Source organism: Actinia tenebrosa, unplaced genomic scaffold (assembly GCF_029948245.1).
Source record: "Actinia tenebrosa isolate PJP-AT-01 unplaced genomic scaffold, QUT_ActTen_1.0 PGA_scaffold0__85_contigs__length_37466705, whole genome shotgun sequence".
Taxonomy (NCBI): domain Eukaryota; kingdom Metazoa; phylum Cnidaria; class Anthozoa; order Actiniaria; family Actiniidae; genus Actinia; species Actinia tenebrosa.
In genome coordinates, this window is record NW_028292569.1 from 4,108,264 (window position 1) to 4,126,827 (window position 18,564).

The 18,564-nt window shown below is 35.6% G+C and overlaps 1 protein-coding gene and 1 long non-coding RNA gene across 2 annotated transcripts; both read left to right on the forward strand.

Annotated features, from left to right (window-relative positions):
* The first annotated feature begins 4,922 nt into the window (after window positions 1-4,922).
* On the forward strand, window positions 4,923-5,306 carry LOC148913293 (uncharacterized). The gene is made up of 2 exons (XR_016119499.1): window positions 4,923-5,148; window positions 5,242-5,306. It is a non-coding gene; the product is annotated as an uncharacterized LOC148913293 (long non-coding RNA).
* Window positions 5,307-9,453: 4,147 nt separating this feature from the next.
* LOC148913294 (uncharacterized) lies at window positions 9,454-12,053 on the forward strand. The gene is made up of 2 exons (XM_089028587.1): window positions 9,454-11,895; window positions 11,989-12,053. Exon 1 carries the CDS (start codon window positions 9,643-9,645, stop codon window positions 11,560-11,562), a length of 1,920 nt encoding a protein of 639 aa, XP_088884713.1. The 5' UTR covers window positions 9,454-9,642; the 3' UTR covers window positions 11,563-11,895; window positions 11,989-12,053.
* The last annotated feature ends 6,511 nt before the right edge of the window (window positions 12,054-18,564 follow it).

Consider the following 18,564-nt stretch of genomic DNA (forward strand, 5'->3'; position numbering starts at 1 on the left):
ATAAAGTGGATGGGGGGGGGGGGGGGAGTGGGCGAGGGGATAGAAAATAACCGTCCCAAATTCAGAAAATCATTTCCTAATCTAGAAAACACTTCCACATTCAGAAAATCATTTCATATCTAGAAAATAACCTTCCAATTCAGAAAAATCATTTCTCATATATCCAGAAAATAACTTCCCCCAATTCAGAAAATCATTTTTCATAATACAAAAAATAAGCTTCCAAGTTCACTGAAAAGTCATTTCTATAATCCAGAAATAACTTCCAAATTATTTCAGAACAAATCATTTCATAATCTAGAAAATAACTTTCCAATTCAAGAGAAAATCATTTCATAATCTGAAAATAACTTCCAATTCAGAAAAAACTTTCATAATCTAGAAAAACTTCCAAATTCAGAAAAATCATTTCATATATCCAAAAATAACTTCCAAATTCAAAAAAATCATTTCTCATACAGAAAATAACTTCTCAATTCAGAAAAGTCATTCATAATCCAGAAAAATATCTTCCAATTAAGTTCAGAAAAAATCATTTCATAATCAGAAAATAACTCCAATTCAGAACATCATTTCATATCTAGAAATAACTTCCAATTTATTCAGAAAAAATTATTTCACAATCTAAAAATAACTTCCCAAATTCAGAAAACTCATTTCAAATAAACTAGAAAATAACTTCCAATTCCAAAGGTCCTTTGCATAACCGAAAATAACTTCCAAATTATCGAAAAAGCATTTCATAATCTAGAAATCTTCCAAATTCAGAAAAATCAATTCATATACAGAAAAGTAACTTCCAATTGCAGTCAGAAAAAGCTCATTCATAATCCAGAAAGAACTTCAAATTATTCAGAAAAATCATTTCACATAATCTAAAAATACTCTAATACTTCAAAAAAAAAAAAAAAAAAAAACAAATTATTCAGGAAAAATCCATTTCATACTCAGAAATAACTTCCCCCACATTATTCGAAAAACATTTTCATAATCTAGAAAAATAACTTCAAATTATTCCAGACAAAAAAATCATTTCATAGATCCAGAAAATAACTTCCAAATTATGTGCAGAAAAATCATTTCATAATCTAGAAAATAACGTCCCCAAATTCATTCAGAAAAAACATCATGCTCATAATCAGAAATACTTCCAAATCAGAAAAATTAAATATAGAACAAACTCCAAATTCAGAAAAATCATTTCATATCTCGACTAAATAACTTCCAAATTATTCAGAAAAATCATTTCATAAATCTAGAAAATAAATACGTCCAAATTCAGAAAACATCATTTCATATCCTAGAAAAAACTTCCAAATTATTCAGAAAAATCATTTCATAATCCTAGAAATAACCTCCACATTTATCCAAATTCAGAAAAACTCATTTCATTGTAGGAAAATAACTTACAAAATTTCAAGAAAAATCTTTCAAATTCATAATCCAAATAATTTCATGAATCCAGAAAATACTTCCAAATTCAGAAAAAATCATTTCATAATCCCGAAAATAACTAACTCCATTCAGAAAGTCATTGCAATCTAGAAAATAACTTCCAAATTATTCAGAAAGATCATTTCATAATTAGAAAATAACTTCCACAATCAGAAAATATTTCAGAATCTGCTAGAAGAAAATAAACTCGTCAAATTATTCCAGAAATCATTTCTAATCTGCTAGAAATAACTTCCCAAATTCAGAAAAAAAAATCATTTCATAATCTGAAAATAACTTTCATATTCAGAAAAAATACTTCAGAATCGAAATCCATTTGCCAATCAGAAAAATCATTTCATATCTAGAAATAACTTCCAAATTGAGAAAAATCATTTCATAATCTAGAAAATAACTTCCGAATTCAGAAAAATCATTCTCAGAAAAGTAGTTTTACAAATTCAGAAAATCATTTCATAGTCTAGAAAAATAACTCCAATTAATTCAGGGACAAAAAATCATTTCATAATACATAAAATAACTTCCAATATTCGGAAAAATTATTTCACATCTAGAAAATAACTTCCAAAATCAGATGAGAAAAATCATTTCAATAATCAACAGAAAAATAACTTCCAAATGATTCAGAAAAACTAAGTTCCTTAATCTGACAATGAATTCCAAATTGAGAAAAATCATTTCATATCTCGAAAAGAACTTCAAACTTATTCAGGAGAAAATTATTTCACAATCTAGTTCCAAATTCAAAAAAATCATACATAATACAGAAAATAAACTTCCAAATTTCGAAAGAAAAGTCATTTCATATCCAGAAAATAACTTCCAAATTCAGAAAATAATTTCAAATACCAGAAAATCACGATTTCATAATCCAAAATCACTTTCAAATTCAAAAAAAATTTCCATAGTCTAGAAAATAACTTTCAAATTCAAAAAATTCATGTCATAATTCTACAAATAACTTCAAATTCAGAAAAATCATTTCATAATCTCCAGGCAAAATAACACTCCCAAATTCAGAAAAAGTCCAGAAAGTCACTTTCAGAATTCTGAATACTTCCGACCAATACTCCAAATCAGAAAACTCCTTTCATATCTAGAAAATAAACTTCCAAATGCAGACATTTCATAATCTAGAAAATAACTCCAAATCAGAAAACTCATTTCATAATTAGAATACAATAGAAAAATCATGTCATATATAGAAAATAACTCACAAATTCAGAAAATCATTTCATAATCTAGAAATAACTTCCAATTATTCAGAAAAAATCATTTCAGTTATCCAAGAAGAAAATAACTTCAAATTCAGAAAAATAATTCAATAATCTAGAAATAACGTCAAAATTATTCAGAAAAATCATTTCATAATCCGAAAATAAACTTCCAATTATTCAGAAAATCATTTCATAATCTCGAAAATAACTTCAAATTCAGAAAAATCATTTCAGAATCTAGAAAATACCTTCAAATTCAGAAAATCATTTCATAATATAGAAAATAACTTCCAAATTCAGAAATAAAACATGTCATAATCCAGAAAATAACTTTCCAAAATTATTCATTATTCAATCATTTAATAATTTAGAAAATAACTTCCAAATTACGAAAATCATAATCAGTAAATAACTAGAAAATAATCAAATTCAGAAAAATTCATTCATATATCAGAAAATAACTTCCAAATCAGAAAAATCATTTCATAATCTAGAAAATTCAACTTCAGAAAAATCAATTCATTATACAGAAAAACTTCCATTATTCAGAGGAAAAACATTTCATAATCCGAAAATAACTCCAATTATCAGAAAAAGAAAAATATCTTCATAATCCAGAAAATAACTTCAACATTCAAAAAATCAATTTCATAAATCTAGAAAAACAGTCCAAATTTTCAGGAACAAATGCATTTCATAATCAGAAAAAATAACTTCCAAATTAAGACAAATCATTAATAATCTAGAAAATAACTTTCAAATGTACAGAAAAATTTCATAATCTAGAAAATAACATTCCAAATTCAGAAAAATCATTTCATATATAGAAAATAACTTCCAAATAAGAAAAAGTCATTATAAATCCAGAAAATAACTTCCAATTATTCAGAAAATCATTATAATCTAGAAAAATAACTTCACACAATTTATCCATAAGCGTAGAAATATAACTTTCAAATTCAAGAAAAATCATTTCATCTAAATCCAGGAAAATAACTTCCAAATTCAGAAAAATCATTTCATATCATAGAAAATAAAACTTCCAAATTCAGAAAAATCATTCAGATCCAGAAACATTTCCAAATTCAGAAAAATCATTTCATAAATCAGAAAGTAACTTCCAAATTCAGAAAAGTATTTCTAATCCAGAAAATTTCCAAATAGAAAAATCATTATAGTCTAGAAAAAGAAAAACATTTATAATTCTAGAAAATAACTTCCAAATTCAGAAAAATCATTTCTAACATACGAAAATAACTTCGAAAATTCAGAAAAATCATTTCATAATCTCTAGAAAATAACTTCCAAATTCAGAAAAATCATTTCATAATTTAGAAAATAACTTCCACAATCAGAAAAATCATTTCATAATCTAGAAAATAACTTCCAAATTATTCAGAAAAATCATTTCATAATCTAGAAAATAACTTCCAAATTCAGAAAAATCATTTCATAATCCAGAAAGTAACTTTCAAATTCAGAAAAATAATTTCATAATCCAGAAAATAACTTCCAAATTCAGAAAAATCATTTCATAGTCTAGAAAATAACTTCCAAATTATTCAGAAAAATCATTTCATAATCTAGAAAATAACTTCCAAATTCAGAAAAATCATTTCAAAATCTAGAAAATAACTTCTAAATTCAGAAAAATCATTTCATAGTCTAGAAAATAACTTCCAAATTCAGAAAAATCATTTCATAATACAGAAAATAACTTCCAAATTATTCAGAAAAATTATTTCACAATCTAGAAAATAACTTCCAAATTCAGAAAAATCATTTCATAATACAGAAAATAACTTCCAAATTCAGAAAAGTCATGTCATAATCCAGAAAATAACTTCCAAATTATTCAGAAAAATCATTTCATAATACAGAAAATAACTTCCAAATTCAGAAAAGTCATTTCATAATCCAGAAAATAACTTCCAAATTATTCAGAAAAATCATTTCATAATCTAGAAAATAACTTCCAAATTCAGAAAAATCATTTCATAATCTAGAAAATAACTTCCAAATTATTCAGAAAAATCATTTCATAATCTAGAAAATAATTTCCAAATTCAGAAAAATCATTTCATAATACAGAAAATAACTTCCAAATTCAGAAAAGTCATTTCATAATCCAGAAAATAACTTCCAAATTATTCAGAAAAATCATTTCATAATCTAGAAAATAACTTCCAAATTCAGAAAAATCATTTCATAATCTAGAAAATAACTTCCAAATTCAGAAAAATAGTTGAGAATAGTTAACTTTTACATACATTTATTCGTTTTGTTTGTTTCTTACGATTTCCTTGACCCCATGATTTACCAGAAATTAATGATTAAACATAGCAATGAAACTTGATCTAGCCTTATGCAATAAAAGACACTCGCTTAATTCTTAATGAAACGACATGCACGTGCCTACGAGCCAACGATGATTTTGCCATGAAGACTAACTTAGATGCGTGATTCGCCACCAGATGTAAGTACAATAAATTCTAAACGTATATACTGTTTAAGTGTAAATATTTCCTCAAAAATGTAGGCTAATTTAGGAATTATTGTTACATTTTAGCGAACCTTGTACTAGCTTGAACCAGTTTGAACTTGATCCACGAATTAAACTTGAAACAGATACGAGTGAACATTTGTCAACTAGCTCTAACAAGCGTATCGTATGGTGGTAAAATAGACATTCCCCCGATATCTCTAACAGTTTCGATCTGAGGAGCAAAATTTAAGAGATAATCCCGGCCTGAATTCGATCAATAAAGCCCCGAGTTTAGAAGCCCGTAATTTGACACCGACCGCATGGAAGATAAAAAATTCGAGGAATCGGATTATGGACGCGCGGCGCTTCCGGAACGAGAAAGGGAAATTCCGAGAAAATCCGGCCGACAGGCAAAGATAAAGCCGGAGCACACGGAATACTTCCAATTAATGCGAAAGGAAAGACTAGTTTCTGACCTCAGGGGTTCTGAGACAGCAATTGAAGAAATAATACAGAATATCCAGCAATGTGACGCCGTTTCTCGCCCAGCAGGGGCAAAATCGGCAATCGAAAGCCTCGAAAATGAATGGGAAAAATATCAAGAAATTTACAGCGATCTCGCCAAAATTGTTGTAGACACCACCGAGCTACGAACAATGAGCACGAAAAATCAAAAAATTGTTCGACGAATTTACGAACAAAGAGAAGCTCTCATACAAGTTCTGCAGGAGTCAATGAATGCCCCCCTTCCAAGTGATAAAGTCCCGTGTCCTACCCCACAGGACGATGCAAAGTCCATAATGTCAATGAAATCAGGAGCAAGTAAATGCTCCTCTACATCCTCAAACGCGCGCGCTGCCGCCAGATCCGCTAGGATTGCTAAGCTCAAGCTAGAACAAGCAATAAAGAGATCGGAGCTAAAACAGAAACAGATTCGAGAAGAGGCGGAGCTGGAAAGGACCAAAGTCGAGCTGGAGACCAAGAGAGCCGAAAGCGAGCTGAAGGAACACCTCCAGCAACTGCAAGACGAAATGGAGTGCGCCAATTATGAGGCCCAGCTGCTAGAAGAAGAACAAGACGATGAACTGAGACAGAGAAAGGAACTGGAATTCGAAATAGAAGGACAGTACAGCCAACAAAAAAAAACTGCAACAGAGGTTAAAGAAGAAAATATACCACCGGTGAAGCCAATTGTGACATCAACGCCGAACAGAGACCAGGACCTGGATGAACGTGATGGTCTTGGGGGAGATGATCTCCGCCAATCGACGATACCAAATACCCGCCAAATCCAAGCTGGAGGAGAACAACGGTATGACGAACAAAGGTCATACTGGTCCCAAGACCCAAGAAACCCAACCCTGGACCAGACTCTAGCTGCTACATTGGTGCAAATAAATCAGCAGCTGATGAGCGCCATGAAGCAAAATTCGGAGTCCACGATGGTCATGAAATCGATGATGCAAAGACAAGGGATTCCGAAACCTGATCCCCCTAAGTTCTCTGGAGATCCTGCTGAATTCCCGGTTTTCAAGCTGAGAATGCAGGACTGGCTAGAGGAAAAGGGCCTGACAGAGAAGGAAAAGATATCACACCTGCTGAGCTTCGTTGAAGGAGACCCAAGGGAAGCCATCACTTATTGCGAGATAGAGGAAAACGGATATGCAGAAGCCATGGCGATCTTGGAATCTCAGTACGGCCACCCTGCAAAGGTCGTCCGAGCATCTATTAAAAGAATAACAGATGGTCCCAGGATCGAGAGAGGGAACAAGACTGCCCTCACGAAGCTTCGCAACAACCTCCAGACCGTCATCAAGGCCCTTCGCCACAACAAAATATACCTCTACGAGATGAACGCATGCCATAACATAGAAAGGGTAATCGACAGACTCCCCCTCCACATGCAGGTGGAGTGGGCTAAAGGTGTCCCTAGAATTCGCGACGAAACGGACACCGGCCCTGACCTCAGTCATGTCTTTAGCTTGGTAGACAAACAAGTGAAAATCATGAATGACCCTCAATTTGGTCATATCTTGAGCAATCATCAAGCCTCGAGTTCATCCATGAAACCTGGCAAGATGAGCACAGCCTTGAAGCCCATTACAAGCTACCGTAAGCCACTATCCACCATGGCAACCGACGTGAAGAAAGAAAGAAAGACCTGCGTGTGTTGCAAGGGCCAGCATGATTTGAAGGACTGCGAAGTCTTCCCCAAGAAATCAACTGAAGAAAGATGGACCCTCGTAAAGGAACAAAAGCTCTGTCATCTATGTTTGGCTTCGGGTCATATGAGGTACCAGTGCACATCAACAGAAAGGTGTCTATGCAAGGCGCCCCTACCCCACCATAAGCTGCTGCATCGAGATCACAGACCGCAACAAGTTGTCAGCCAATCCCCGCAACCCTCCGCACAACCTGCATCAGAAGTAGTTAGACGGAAGGAGATCGACACGCGAGCAACCCTCAGCCAGAAACAAGGTCAAATAATCCTGCTACATGTGGTTCCAGTCCGAGTGATAAGCGACGAAGGCAAATCCGTAACCACTTATGGTCTCCTGGATAACGCAAGTCGAGGGACCATAATCTGCTCCCAGCTCGCGGAAAGGTTAGGCATTGACGGCCCCAAGCTTCCAGTCTCAGTGACCACAGTCCTTGGCACACAAGATCGCGAATACAAGGAAGTATCCTTTAAACTACAAGCTGCCGAACCCAGCGACGAAGATCCCGTTTTAAACGTGGAACAAGGCCTTTCTGGCGAACTAGAAATAAAGGAAAGGGTGCTGCCACACGAGATAGTTCTAAACCAGCACCCACACTTATGTGACGTCAGCATACCGGAAGTAGACTTAAAGAAAGTGACACTGATTATCGGCGAAGATGTGAGAAATGCGCACGCAGTTAAGGATGTTCGATCGCCCGCAGACAATGAACGGAGTGGATTATACGCTACTAGAACAGCACTAGGCTGGACGATTGCTGGCCACACGACAGGTGCCCCAAGCCCCAAGAAAGAAACAAGCTTCAACTTCACGGACACGAATAAAGAGCTTAGCAACCAGCTGGAACGGTTCTGGAAGATAGAGAGAGTAGGAATTGAGGACCAAACAGACACCTTGAAGTCGGTGGAGGACCGCAGAGCAGAAGACATCCTTCGAGAATCCACAAGGCTTGTGAATGGACACTACGAGACGGGTCTACTCTGGAAAAAGAACGATCCTCATCTACCCAATAACAGGAAGCTTGCAGAGTCTCGACTGAACAGTCTCAAACGGAAATTTCAACGCGACCCAGATTTCGAAGACAAGTACAGAAAGGTAATTCAGGAATATGTACAACGAGGATACGCAAGGAAGCTGACTCCAGATGAAGCACGATCGACTACTCCAAAGACCAACTACCTGCCACATCACGGAGTCACAAACCCCAATAAACCAGGCAAGGTGAGAGTCGTCTTCGACGCAGCCGCTAAATTCCAGGAAACCTCCCTGAACAAGAACCTGCTACAAGGCCCGGATCTGTCAAACAGTTTGAATGGAGTACTGATGAGATTTCGTCAAGAAAGGGTAGCGGTAGTGGCAGACGTCGAAGGCATGTTTCACCAAGTCAAGGTAGCACGCAAGGATCAAGATGCCTTAAGATTCCTTTGGTATAGTAACGACATCGATGGACCCCCTGACGAGTATGTAATGACGTCGCACATCTTCGGAGCGACAGACTCTCCCTGTTGCGCGAATTATTGTCTGAAGAAAACAGCAGAAGATAATACAAGCAGTTTCGATCCCGTTGTCATCCAAACTGTCCTAAGGAACTTCTATGTTGACGACATGCTGAAGGCGCTCAAGAGTGAGGAAATTGCTATCAAAGTCGCGAAGGACTTGATATCCCTACTATCGAGAGGAGGATTTCGACTGACGAAATTCACCTCCAACAGCCGTGCAGTCCTGGATTCGATCCCTAGCAAGGAAAGAGCTAACCCCACCTTGGACCTAGATTTTGATGATTTGCCAATCGAACGCGCACTTGGCGTGCAGTGGAATGTAGAGCAAGACACCTTTGGCTTCAAGGCTGCTAAATGCAGCAAGCCTAATACGATGAGAGGCGTACTATCTTATGTCTCGTCTTTCTATGACCCACAAGGCTTCGCCGCCCCTGTAGTTCTCCCAGCAAAACAGATACTGCAAGAGTGCTGGAAGGAAAAGCAGACATGGGACGAATCGTTGAAGGGGAAGCTGCTGAAAAAATGGGAACGTTGGAAGAACCTGCTGCCTATTATGACTGAAGTCAAGATTCCCACGCTTCTTCTTCGGAATTCCAGCCGACGTGGATTTAGCTGACATCCAACTACACCATTTTTGTGATGCGTCCGAAGTAGGTTACGGCACTGTTTCCTATCTGAGGGCGACCTATCCGGATGGAACACTATCTTGTTCCTTCGTCCAAGGAAAGTCTAGAAATGCCCCGGTTCGTGCCCCAACGATTCCAAGAATGGAACTACAGAGTGCTGTCCTTGCTACTAGAATGGACAAGTTCATTCAGAGAGAACTAGACATGCTGATAAGCAAGACGCTATTCTGGACCGATAGCACCATCACTCTGTATTGCATCTCCAACGAAAGCAAAAGGTTCCAAACCTACGTTACCAACCGAGTGAACGAGATAAGAGAAGCCACTGAAGTAGCACAGTGGCGACATTGCCCAGAAGTGCTGAACCCCGCTGATGACTGTTCAAGAGGTCTAGACGCAAAGCAGTTCATTGAAAGTGAAAGATGGCTGAGAGGACCCCAATTCCTCTGGGAAGGTGAAGAAAGCTGGCCAAGTCACCATGTAGAAGACATCCCCGACGACAAACTTGAAATAAAGAAGGAGAAGACATGCCTTGCAACCGAGACCGATGCAGCTGCAACTTCGGTTCTTCACGAGTTACTCGCAAGATACTCAAGTTGGTCAAGGCTGCGCAAAAGTGTAGCATGGATAATCAAGTTCATCAATTGGTTGAAGGAAGGAAGAAAGAAACCGAGCCACCGGCGACTGACAGTCAACGACCTCAAGAAGGCTAAACAAAGAATCGTCGCTATCGTGCAAGCAAGGTCCTTTCCTAATGAAGTCCGTGAACTTAGCCGAGGGAAGTCTGGTTCCCAGACACGAGTGAAACCTTCTAGCAACATAGTAAAGTTGAAACCTATGATGAATCCAAGTGAAGGGGTCATGCGTGTATCGGGACGAATCAGCGAGGCACCAATAACGTACGATGCAAAGCACCAAGTGATCCTACCCCAACACCACTGCGTCACCGAACTGATAATCAACCATTATCATGTGAGGCTCGGTCACTGTGGACCAGAACACTTGCTCTCAAAGGTAAGAGAAGAGTTTTGGATCGTCAAGGCAAGAGCTGCGATCAAGAAGGTGCTAGGAAGATGCTTCATCTGCAAGAAACAGCATGCAGAAAGGATGTCACAAGAAATGGCAGACCTGCCCAAGGTAAGGGTGACGCCCTACGAACCGCCCTTTACCTACACCGGCATAGACTACTTTGGCCCTTTAAATGTAAAGAGGGGTCGTGGTACAGCAAAGCGCTACGGTTGCATTTTTGTCTGCATGACGACGCGAGCTGTACATCTGGAGTTGGCGCAGTCACTAGAGACAGACGCATTCATAATGGTGCTCCGACGCTTCATCAACGTCAGAGGAAGCGTTAAACAGCTGAGGTCGGACAATGGTACTAACTTTGTCGGAGCAGAACGCGAGTTGCGTGCGTCGATCAGAGAATGGAACCACAAGACCATAGAAGAGGAGCTCCAGCAGCATAACTGTGAATGGGTATTCCACCCACCGGGTGCATCCCATATGTCCGGAGTATGGGAAAGACTGATAAGGAGTGTCAAGCGGTCGATGAAAGCTATACTCGGTGAAAGGACGGTAGATGAAGAGGTGCTGAGAACCGTACTCTCCGAAGCGCAAGCAATTGCGAATTCCCGACCGCTGTGCCACAACTCTGACGATGTCAAAGACTTGGAGGCGCTGACACCCAACCACCTTCTGTTACAACGTCCAGCTGTCACTCTTCCTCCGGGACACTTTGAAGATACAGATTTGTCAAGCAGAAAAAAATGGCGACAAGTACAGATCCTCGCGAACCATTACTGGAAGAGGTGGGTTCACGAGTACTTACCCACCCTGCAAGAACGCCAGAAATGGCTCAAGCCACGTCGAGACCTGACAGTCAACGATCTAGTACTGATTGCGGATGATAACGCACCGAGAGGCCAATGGCTTCTTGGTCGCGTTACTCAGGTGTTCCCTGGTAGAGACGGACGGATTCGAAGTGCAGCGATAAAGACCAAGAACTCAGAGTTACACCGACCAATAAGAAAACTCTGCCTATTGGAGGCATCAGGACAGTGAAGAAAGAAGAAAGAAGAAAGAAAAAAGAAGAAAGCTGCTATGCAGATAAGACAATTATATGCTAATGACGAAACCCTGGTTTCCTCATCGGGGGCCGGGATGTTGAGAATAGTTAACTTTTACATACATTTATTCGTTTTGTTTGTTTCTTACGATTTCCTTGACCCCATGATTTACCAGAAATTAATGATTAAACATAGCAATGAAACTTGATCTAGCCTTATGCAATAAAAGACACTCGCTTAATTCTTAATGAAACGACATGCACGTGCCTACGAGCCAACGATGATTTTGCCATGAAGACTAACTTAGATGCGTGATTCGCCACCAGATGTAAGTACAATAAATTCTAAACGTATATACTGTTTAAGTGTAAATATTTCCTCAAAAATGTAGGCTAATTTAGGAATTATTGTTACATTTTAGCGAACCTTGTACTAGCTTGAACCAGTTTGAACTTGATCCACGAATTAAACTTGAAACAGATACGAGTGAACATTTGTCAACTAGCTCTAACAAGCGTATCGTATGGTGGTAAAATAGACATTCCCCCGATATCTCTAACAAATTTCATAATTTAGAAAATAACTTCCACAATCAGAAAAATCATTTCATAATCTAGAAAATAACTTCCAAATTATTCAGAAAAATCATTTCATAATCTAGAAAATAACTTCCAAATTCAGAAAAATCATTTCATAATCCAGAAAGTAACTTTCAAATTCAGAAAAATAATTTCATAATCCAGAAAATAACTTCCAAATTATTCAGAAAAATCATTTCATAATCTAGAAAATAACTTCCAAATTCAGAAAAATCATTTCATAATACAGAAAATAACTTCCAAATTCAGAAAAGTCATTTCATAATCAAGAAAATAACTTCCAAATTATTCAGAAAAATCATTTCATAATCTAGAAAATAACTTCCAAATTCAGAAAAATCATTTCATAATACAGAAAATAACTTCCAAATTATTCAGAAAAATCATTTCATAATCTAGAAAATAACTTCCAAATTCAGAAAAATCATTTCATAATCCAGAAAGTAACTTTCAAATTCAGAAAAATCATTTCATAATCCAGAAAATAACTTCCAAATTCAGAAAAATCATTTCATAATCCAGAAAATAACTTCCAAATTCAGAAAAATCATTTCATAATCTAGAAAATAACTTCCAAATTCAGAAAAATCATTTCATAATCTAGAAAATAACGTCCAAATTATTCAGAAAAATCATTTCATAATGTAGAAAATAACTTTCAAATTCAGAAAAATCATTTCATAATCCAGAAAATAACTTCCAAATTCAGAAAAATCATTTCATAATCTAGAAAATAACTTCCAAATTATTCAGAAAAATTATTTCACAATCTAGAAAATAACTTCCAAATTCAGAAAAATCATTTCATAATACAGAAAATAACTTCCAAATTCAGAAAAGTCATTTCATAATCCAGAAAATAACTTCCAAATTCAGAAAAATCATTTCATAATACAGAAAATAACTTCCAAATTCAGAAAAATCATTTCATAATCTAGAAAATAACTTCCAAATTCAGAAAAATCATTTCATAATCTAGAAAAAAATTTCCAAATTCAGAAAAATCGTTTCATAATCCAGAAAAAAATTTCCAAATTATTCAGAAAAATAATTTCATAATGCATAATCCTGCTTTTGAAATCTCGATCAACTTAAATCTTGACTTAAATTGACATCTACAATCAGGATGTTTTGTAATCAGTTTTCTGAAAAATAAATATCTAAAACACTCGATAACAATTTCCGAGTCATTGTTTACCTTCCTTCTTCGCTGGATCGACTCGCCAAGTATTTGTTGGAGCAAACTTTGAGCTTAGCGCGTTTCTTCTTCTTTGTCTGATTCGTTTTGCTGTAATCTAATCCTGCGTCTCGGTATATTTTCGTTTTTTCCGGCCGACGTCTCGTCGATTTCGTCATGTATGACTTCTTTGACTGGGACTCTGTTAGAGTGGCCTTTATATAGTCGTTAAAGAAAGCGTTATCTGATATGATTGGTAGATTGAAGAGTTAGGGACCCAATAAGATCACAGTGGATACTACCATTTTCGAGCTATCGTGAACGACAAACATTTTACCGCGTTTGTTTAAGCGTTAAACCTGAGGCTTAAGGTGGCTGCCTACTTTTGAACGTTCGAATTGAGCCCACGATGAGCGCGCGCTCAAAAACCGCTAAAAAATCTACAAGATTTTATTGAAGAACCATACGCGTTTTGAGCTTCAACAGGGCAAAACCCTCACATTTTGCACGGGACTCTATATTTTTTGATAGCTCATTCGAAGAAACTCCTAAAAATCTAGGTTATATCAACATTTTAGGAAAAGTTTAAATCAGGAACACGTGAAAAAATAGATTTTTGTAGGGATTTTTGTTCGACTTTATGAGATTTTCTAAGAGCACCGAAACTACAAAATATGACAAATCAATGTATCTCTCTGTCTTTTTGTCGAAAATATCCATGTATTATTGTAGAATGATTGACTAGCCTTCATTTATGCAATCATATAGTCTGCAAATAACTATTATCTTATTCATCTTAATTTTTTTCTTATCACTTCTAGTGGCGCAATTTTTACTCCAAAAGCTCGTGCGTAGGCTTCCATTAAATGCTGATTATCTCGAAAACGAGCTCGGGACACCCTATTTTTCTTTCCAGATTTGGAATCAGCATTAAATTTCAATTCGGAAAATCGAAGTTTTAAAAAAAGCTTAAATCAATTTCCAAAAGTAGGCAGTCACCTTAAAGCGTTAAACCTGAGGCGTTTAAAAAGCGTTTAAATTAACAAAATTGTTAAAGGGCCACTTGGACGAAAATCGTTCCAAAATTAAAACTCTTTCATTGTTATTCTTAAAATGATTCGAATAAATCCCGAATATCTCAGTCACTTCTCGCGATGGAACCGCTAGAATCTCGTCCATGCGTCCTACTTTGTTGTGATTCTTGGCGTGCCGAGATGTATTGAAATTTTCGAATTATGATCGTCAGTATTATTGAAACTGAAAAAATTCAGCGCCTAGACATTGTTTGGTCATATAGTAGTTAGGAAACCGAATGAAACATTATATATTTTCTGAACAAACCAAATAAACCGAGTTTTACGAACATGGCACATACATTACCCACCAATGTTTTGGTTTGGGTTGAGTAAATGACGTCATAAGTACTCGTGCCAGTCTTCTTGAGTCGAATTCTGTGATTCAAAGAAATTAATGGCTGACGAAAATAAATCGTAAAATTTTGGCCCTTTCCTTTCGAATATCAGAAAGATATTCCAGTGATTGGTTCTTAATGTATTCAGGATTATTTCAGCAAAGTTCCAGCTCGAATGAAAGAGTTTTAATTTTGGAGCGATTTTCGTCCAAGTGGCCCTTTAATAAAATAAAATAATGAGAAGTTTAACTAGAATTCTTTAAATTATGTGCATAGTTTTTGCAAATTTTGTGATTTCGTGACAAAATAAAACTCTAATAAAATGTTTCAAAACCTTGTAAAGCAATACGAAAACATGTTAGTTGTGTTCTTCAAACTTGATATGTTCACAGTCAAAACGTTAACTAACCACGCGACAAAGGCGGCCGCTCGTCTAGTCAGAGTGTCAGGTTTAACGCTTGAACAAACGCGGTAAAATGTTTGTTGTCACGATAGCTCGAAAATGGTAGTAAATTATAAAAACCTAAACCTATAAAAAATCAATTCAGTCGAGGGCTAACCATGGAAAAGTGAAGATCTCCATAGTAATAAAAAAAATTGGAAGAGTTTCAAAGCAATTTGATCCTGCGTTTCGCGCAATGCATCTATGGATTGCCAGGGGGCAAACAAAGCAAGTCGTAACGAGAAATGTATGGGGACGAATCATATTTTCCACTAAAATCCGTGATTTGTTGGTGGATATTGCCTTTTATCTCTCTAATTTTATCGGATATGAAGTCGAGGAATGTGTATTCATCGAATACGTAAGTGTTTTGTTTGAATAGTGTGATAATACAGTCGGAAAACTCGATTTTCTTGCGTAAGCTAGATTGTGATATAGCAAGACGGTGCCTACTATTGTCCACGCGCACACGTACTGCGCATCTACATTCGAGGAATTTCAAAATTTATTACTCGAATAGCACGAAACAAAACGTTTATTTTCAATAAAAGTTAAAGCAGAAAACGATCTTAAGTAACCCAGGCTTGTTAAAGAGATAATTTGCTAAGGTTTAAGTATTATTGACAAAGAATCATAAGGTTTTTTGGGCAAGTTTCAGTGAAAAAATGACAGACTCATAGTTCTAAAAAACCAAATCCTTTCAATAATAAAGCTTTTTATCGTTTGTTTAGATTTAATCCTATAAAACTTGAATAAAAACAAACAAGAAATACATATGAAATTGAAAATGTACCATTTATTAATATCTAGATGTGTAATTATAGTTTTGAAAATCTTTCTTTGGTCGCTAAACACCTTCATCATGAAATTCTTTTACTTTGGAGTTCTCAATCTAAAAAATCATCTTATTACGTACCAAATATTTCAGAAATTCCTTTCTGCTGTTAAGTAAAAAGTCAATAGTAACTTCACTTCAAGGGTAACACACAACAGGCAGAACGAAGCCTGGGAGTGGATGAACAAACAATGAATGGTGGGATAAAACAAAGAACGCAGCTCACATGTAGAACAATACATATTGTTCACCATAATCCATGCTCTCTTTGTTTTTGTTATTTTGCCCAATCCCAAGCTTCGTTCTACCAGTGGACACCGACCCCACTTCAAACCCAATAGTCTTCCTGGAACTATAAAGCTTATAAATATCGAGTTTTTCTCTGTGTTTTTTGCTTGCATGGCAGGAAGCAGCATGTTTAGCTTGACGTGCAAACGCGCCGAAAACAGAGTTTGTCACGCCGTTTTTATGCTGTGTAACGCTTGTCACGCATTCGGCATAAGATTTATCCCTAATAGTGTGCTTTAACAATTCGTATATCTTAAAAACGCCTGGATACCCCTATTTTTTCTTCGTTTAAAGGATAGAGTAAATGCTAAATTAGCCTCGTGAAATGAAATTTATAAAAAATAATTGGTTTTGAAAAGAATATGGACACAATCTTTATGTACCTACTGATCGAAAATAGCGAGCACGAAGCTAAAAAATTATATATATTATAGCCAGCTATTAAAGTAATGGTAGAATTGGGTATATTTTAGTAAGGAAACAAAGTGTCAGTCATTTAGGACGATTTAAATGAGAAATTTCTCAAAATCTTTTGAAAAAAAATTTTTTTCCTGGTGTTAGTAAAATCATGACGTCATCACTTTTTAACGATTTTTAAGCCTTATTATTTCTTTTAAATGCATGGTGACCCCTACTTTTCTAACCAGAATTTGACAACCCTTTGATAGGTTAAAATAATTCACATAGTCATTTAAAAAAATAATTGATTCTCAATTAGTAGGCACCGTCCTTAACGGAATTATTCAATAGGATATTACTATTGATACATCAGTATGTGCAAGTGTTCCTATTCTAAGTAACTATTACTACAGTTATGTGTACAGTAAACGGCGTAAATAAATTTGCATACGTTATGTACATGTACGTTATTTAACATTTAAAACTGTGATAGAAATTATTAAAGTGCTAACAATCTACAGTAGAGTTAGTAGAATGTGTAAGTTTGTATATCAGGTGTCATATTACGTAATGTATGCATAAGACGGACACTTGGCGCCGGTCCTGAGAGTGTAAGTCTTAGAGAGGTTTCGATGTATACACTTATTTCAATAAAGATAGTCACCAAAAAACCTAGAAAGCTGAGATCACTGAGGATCATGGGAATTTTTTATTATCAAACAAGTAAATCTTTTGATACAATTTGCTGCTTGAGAATGCTCAGAAGAGGTGAGACTGTAACTGGTAAAAGATCTAACATCCATCAATAGTTATTAAAGTAGTTGAAACATGTAAAATGTATCTACCCATACTCCTTGCAGGTCTCAGCTTTGTAGCTTTTCAGGTAACTAACTTTATTGAAATAAGTGTATATGTTGAGTCAAGTAGTCGAAGTGTCGCTATGTATGCTTTCACAATCTAGCCACAGGTAGCCCAAGCTTGGTTTGTAGTGTCCTGTTATAAGGAAATGTACCTAGATTATTCAAAAATTTCGATAAAATCATTGAAACGTGAAATAAAGCCTCGACATTTTACCCGATCATTGAGAAATAGCACTTCTTTCTCTCTTACAAAGTTAGAATCAAAGAAAATTTATGATGTCTTTGTTTCAAAAAAGGCTGAACCTCCAACAGCAAAATTTAAATATGACATTGAAAGTGAGGAATCCTTGAACTGGAAGAGCATATATACGTTACCTTTTATAGTTACTATAGAAACTAGGTTAAGAGAATTTCAATATAAGATCTCAAATAGAATAATACCTACAAACACTTTTTTGCATAAAATTGGAAAAATAGATTCTCCACTTTGTAGTTTTTGTAAGGAAAAAGTGGATACTCTTGAACATATATTTCTTAAATGTACAATTATAAAAGGTTTTTGGAACGATATAATTACTTTTTTAACAAAAAATAACATTCAACATTTTACTTTAAATGTAAATAGCATTCTACTTGCTGTCTTTGAGAAAGATGATATATATTACAAGCTTTTAAATCATATCAACCTTGAGGCAAAGCATTATATATTTCTTTGCAAGCTTAAAGAACTCACACCAACTATAGATTCTTTTCAAAAAAAATTAAAGAAAAATCTCGTGACTCGTTTTCCATGTTGGATACTAATATTAGAAGTTTAAGAAAAAATATTGAGAATCTTGAATCTCATTTATTGAATGAGGTAGAAATCGACTTTGACATAATAGGGGTATCCGAAACTAAAATAACAACTAAAAATGAATCTTTGGATGTCAATTTGAATATCGCAAATTATGCTTTTGAATTTGTGCCTACGCCTCTTTCTTGTG

Coding starts and splice junctions, on each gene's coding strand:
- LOC148913294 (XM_089028587.1), top strand. CDS start 9,643: ATGGAACTACAGAGTGCTGTCCTTGCTACTAGAATGGACAAGTTCATT.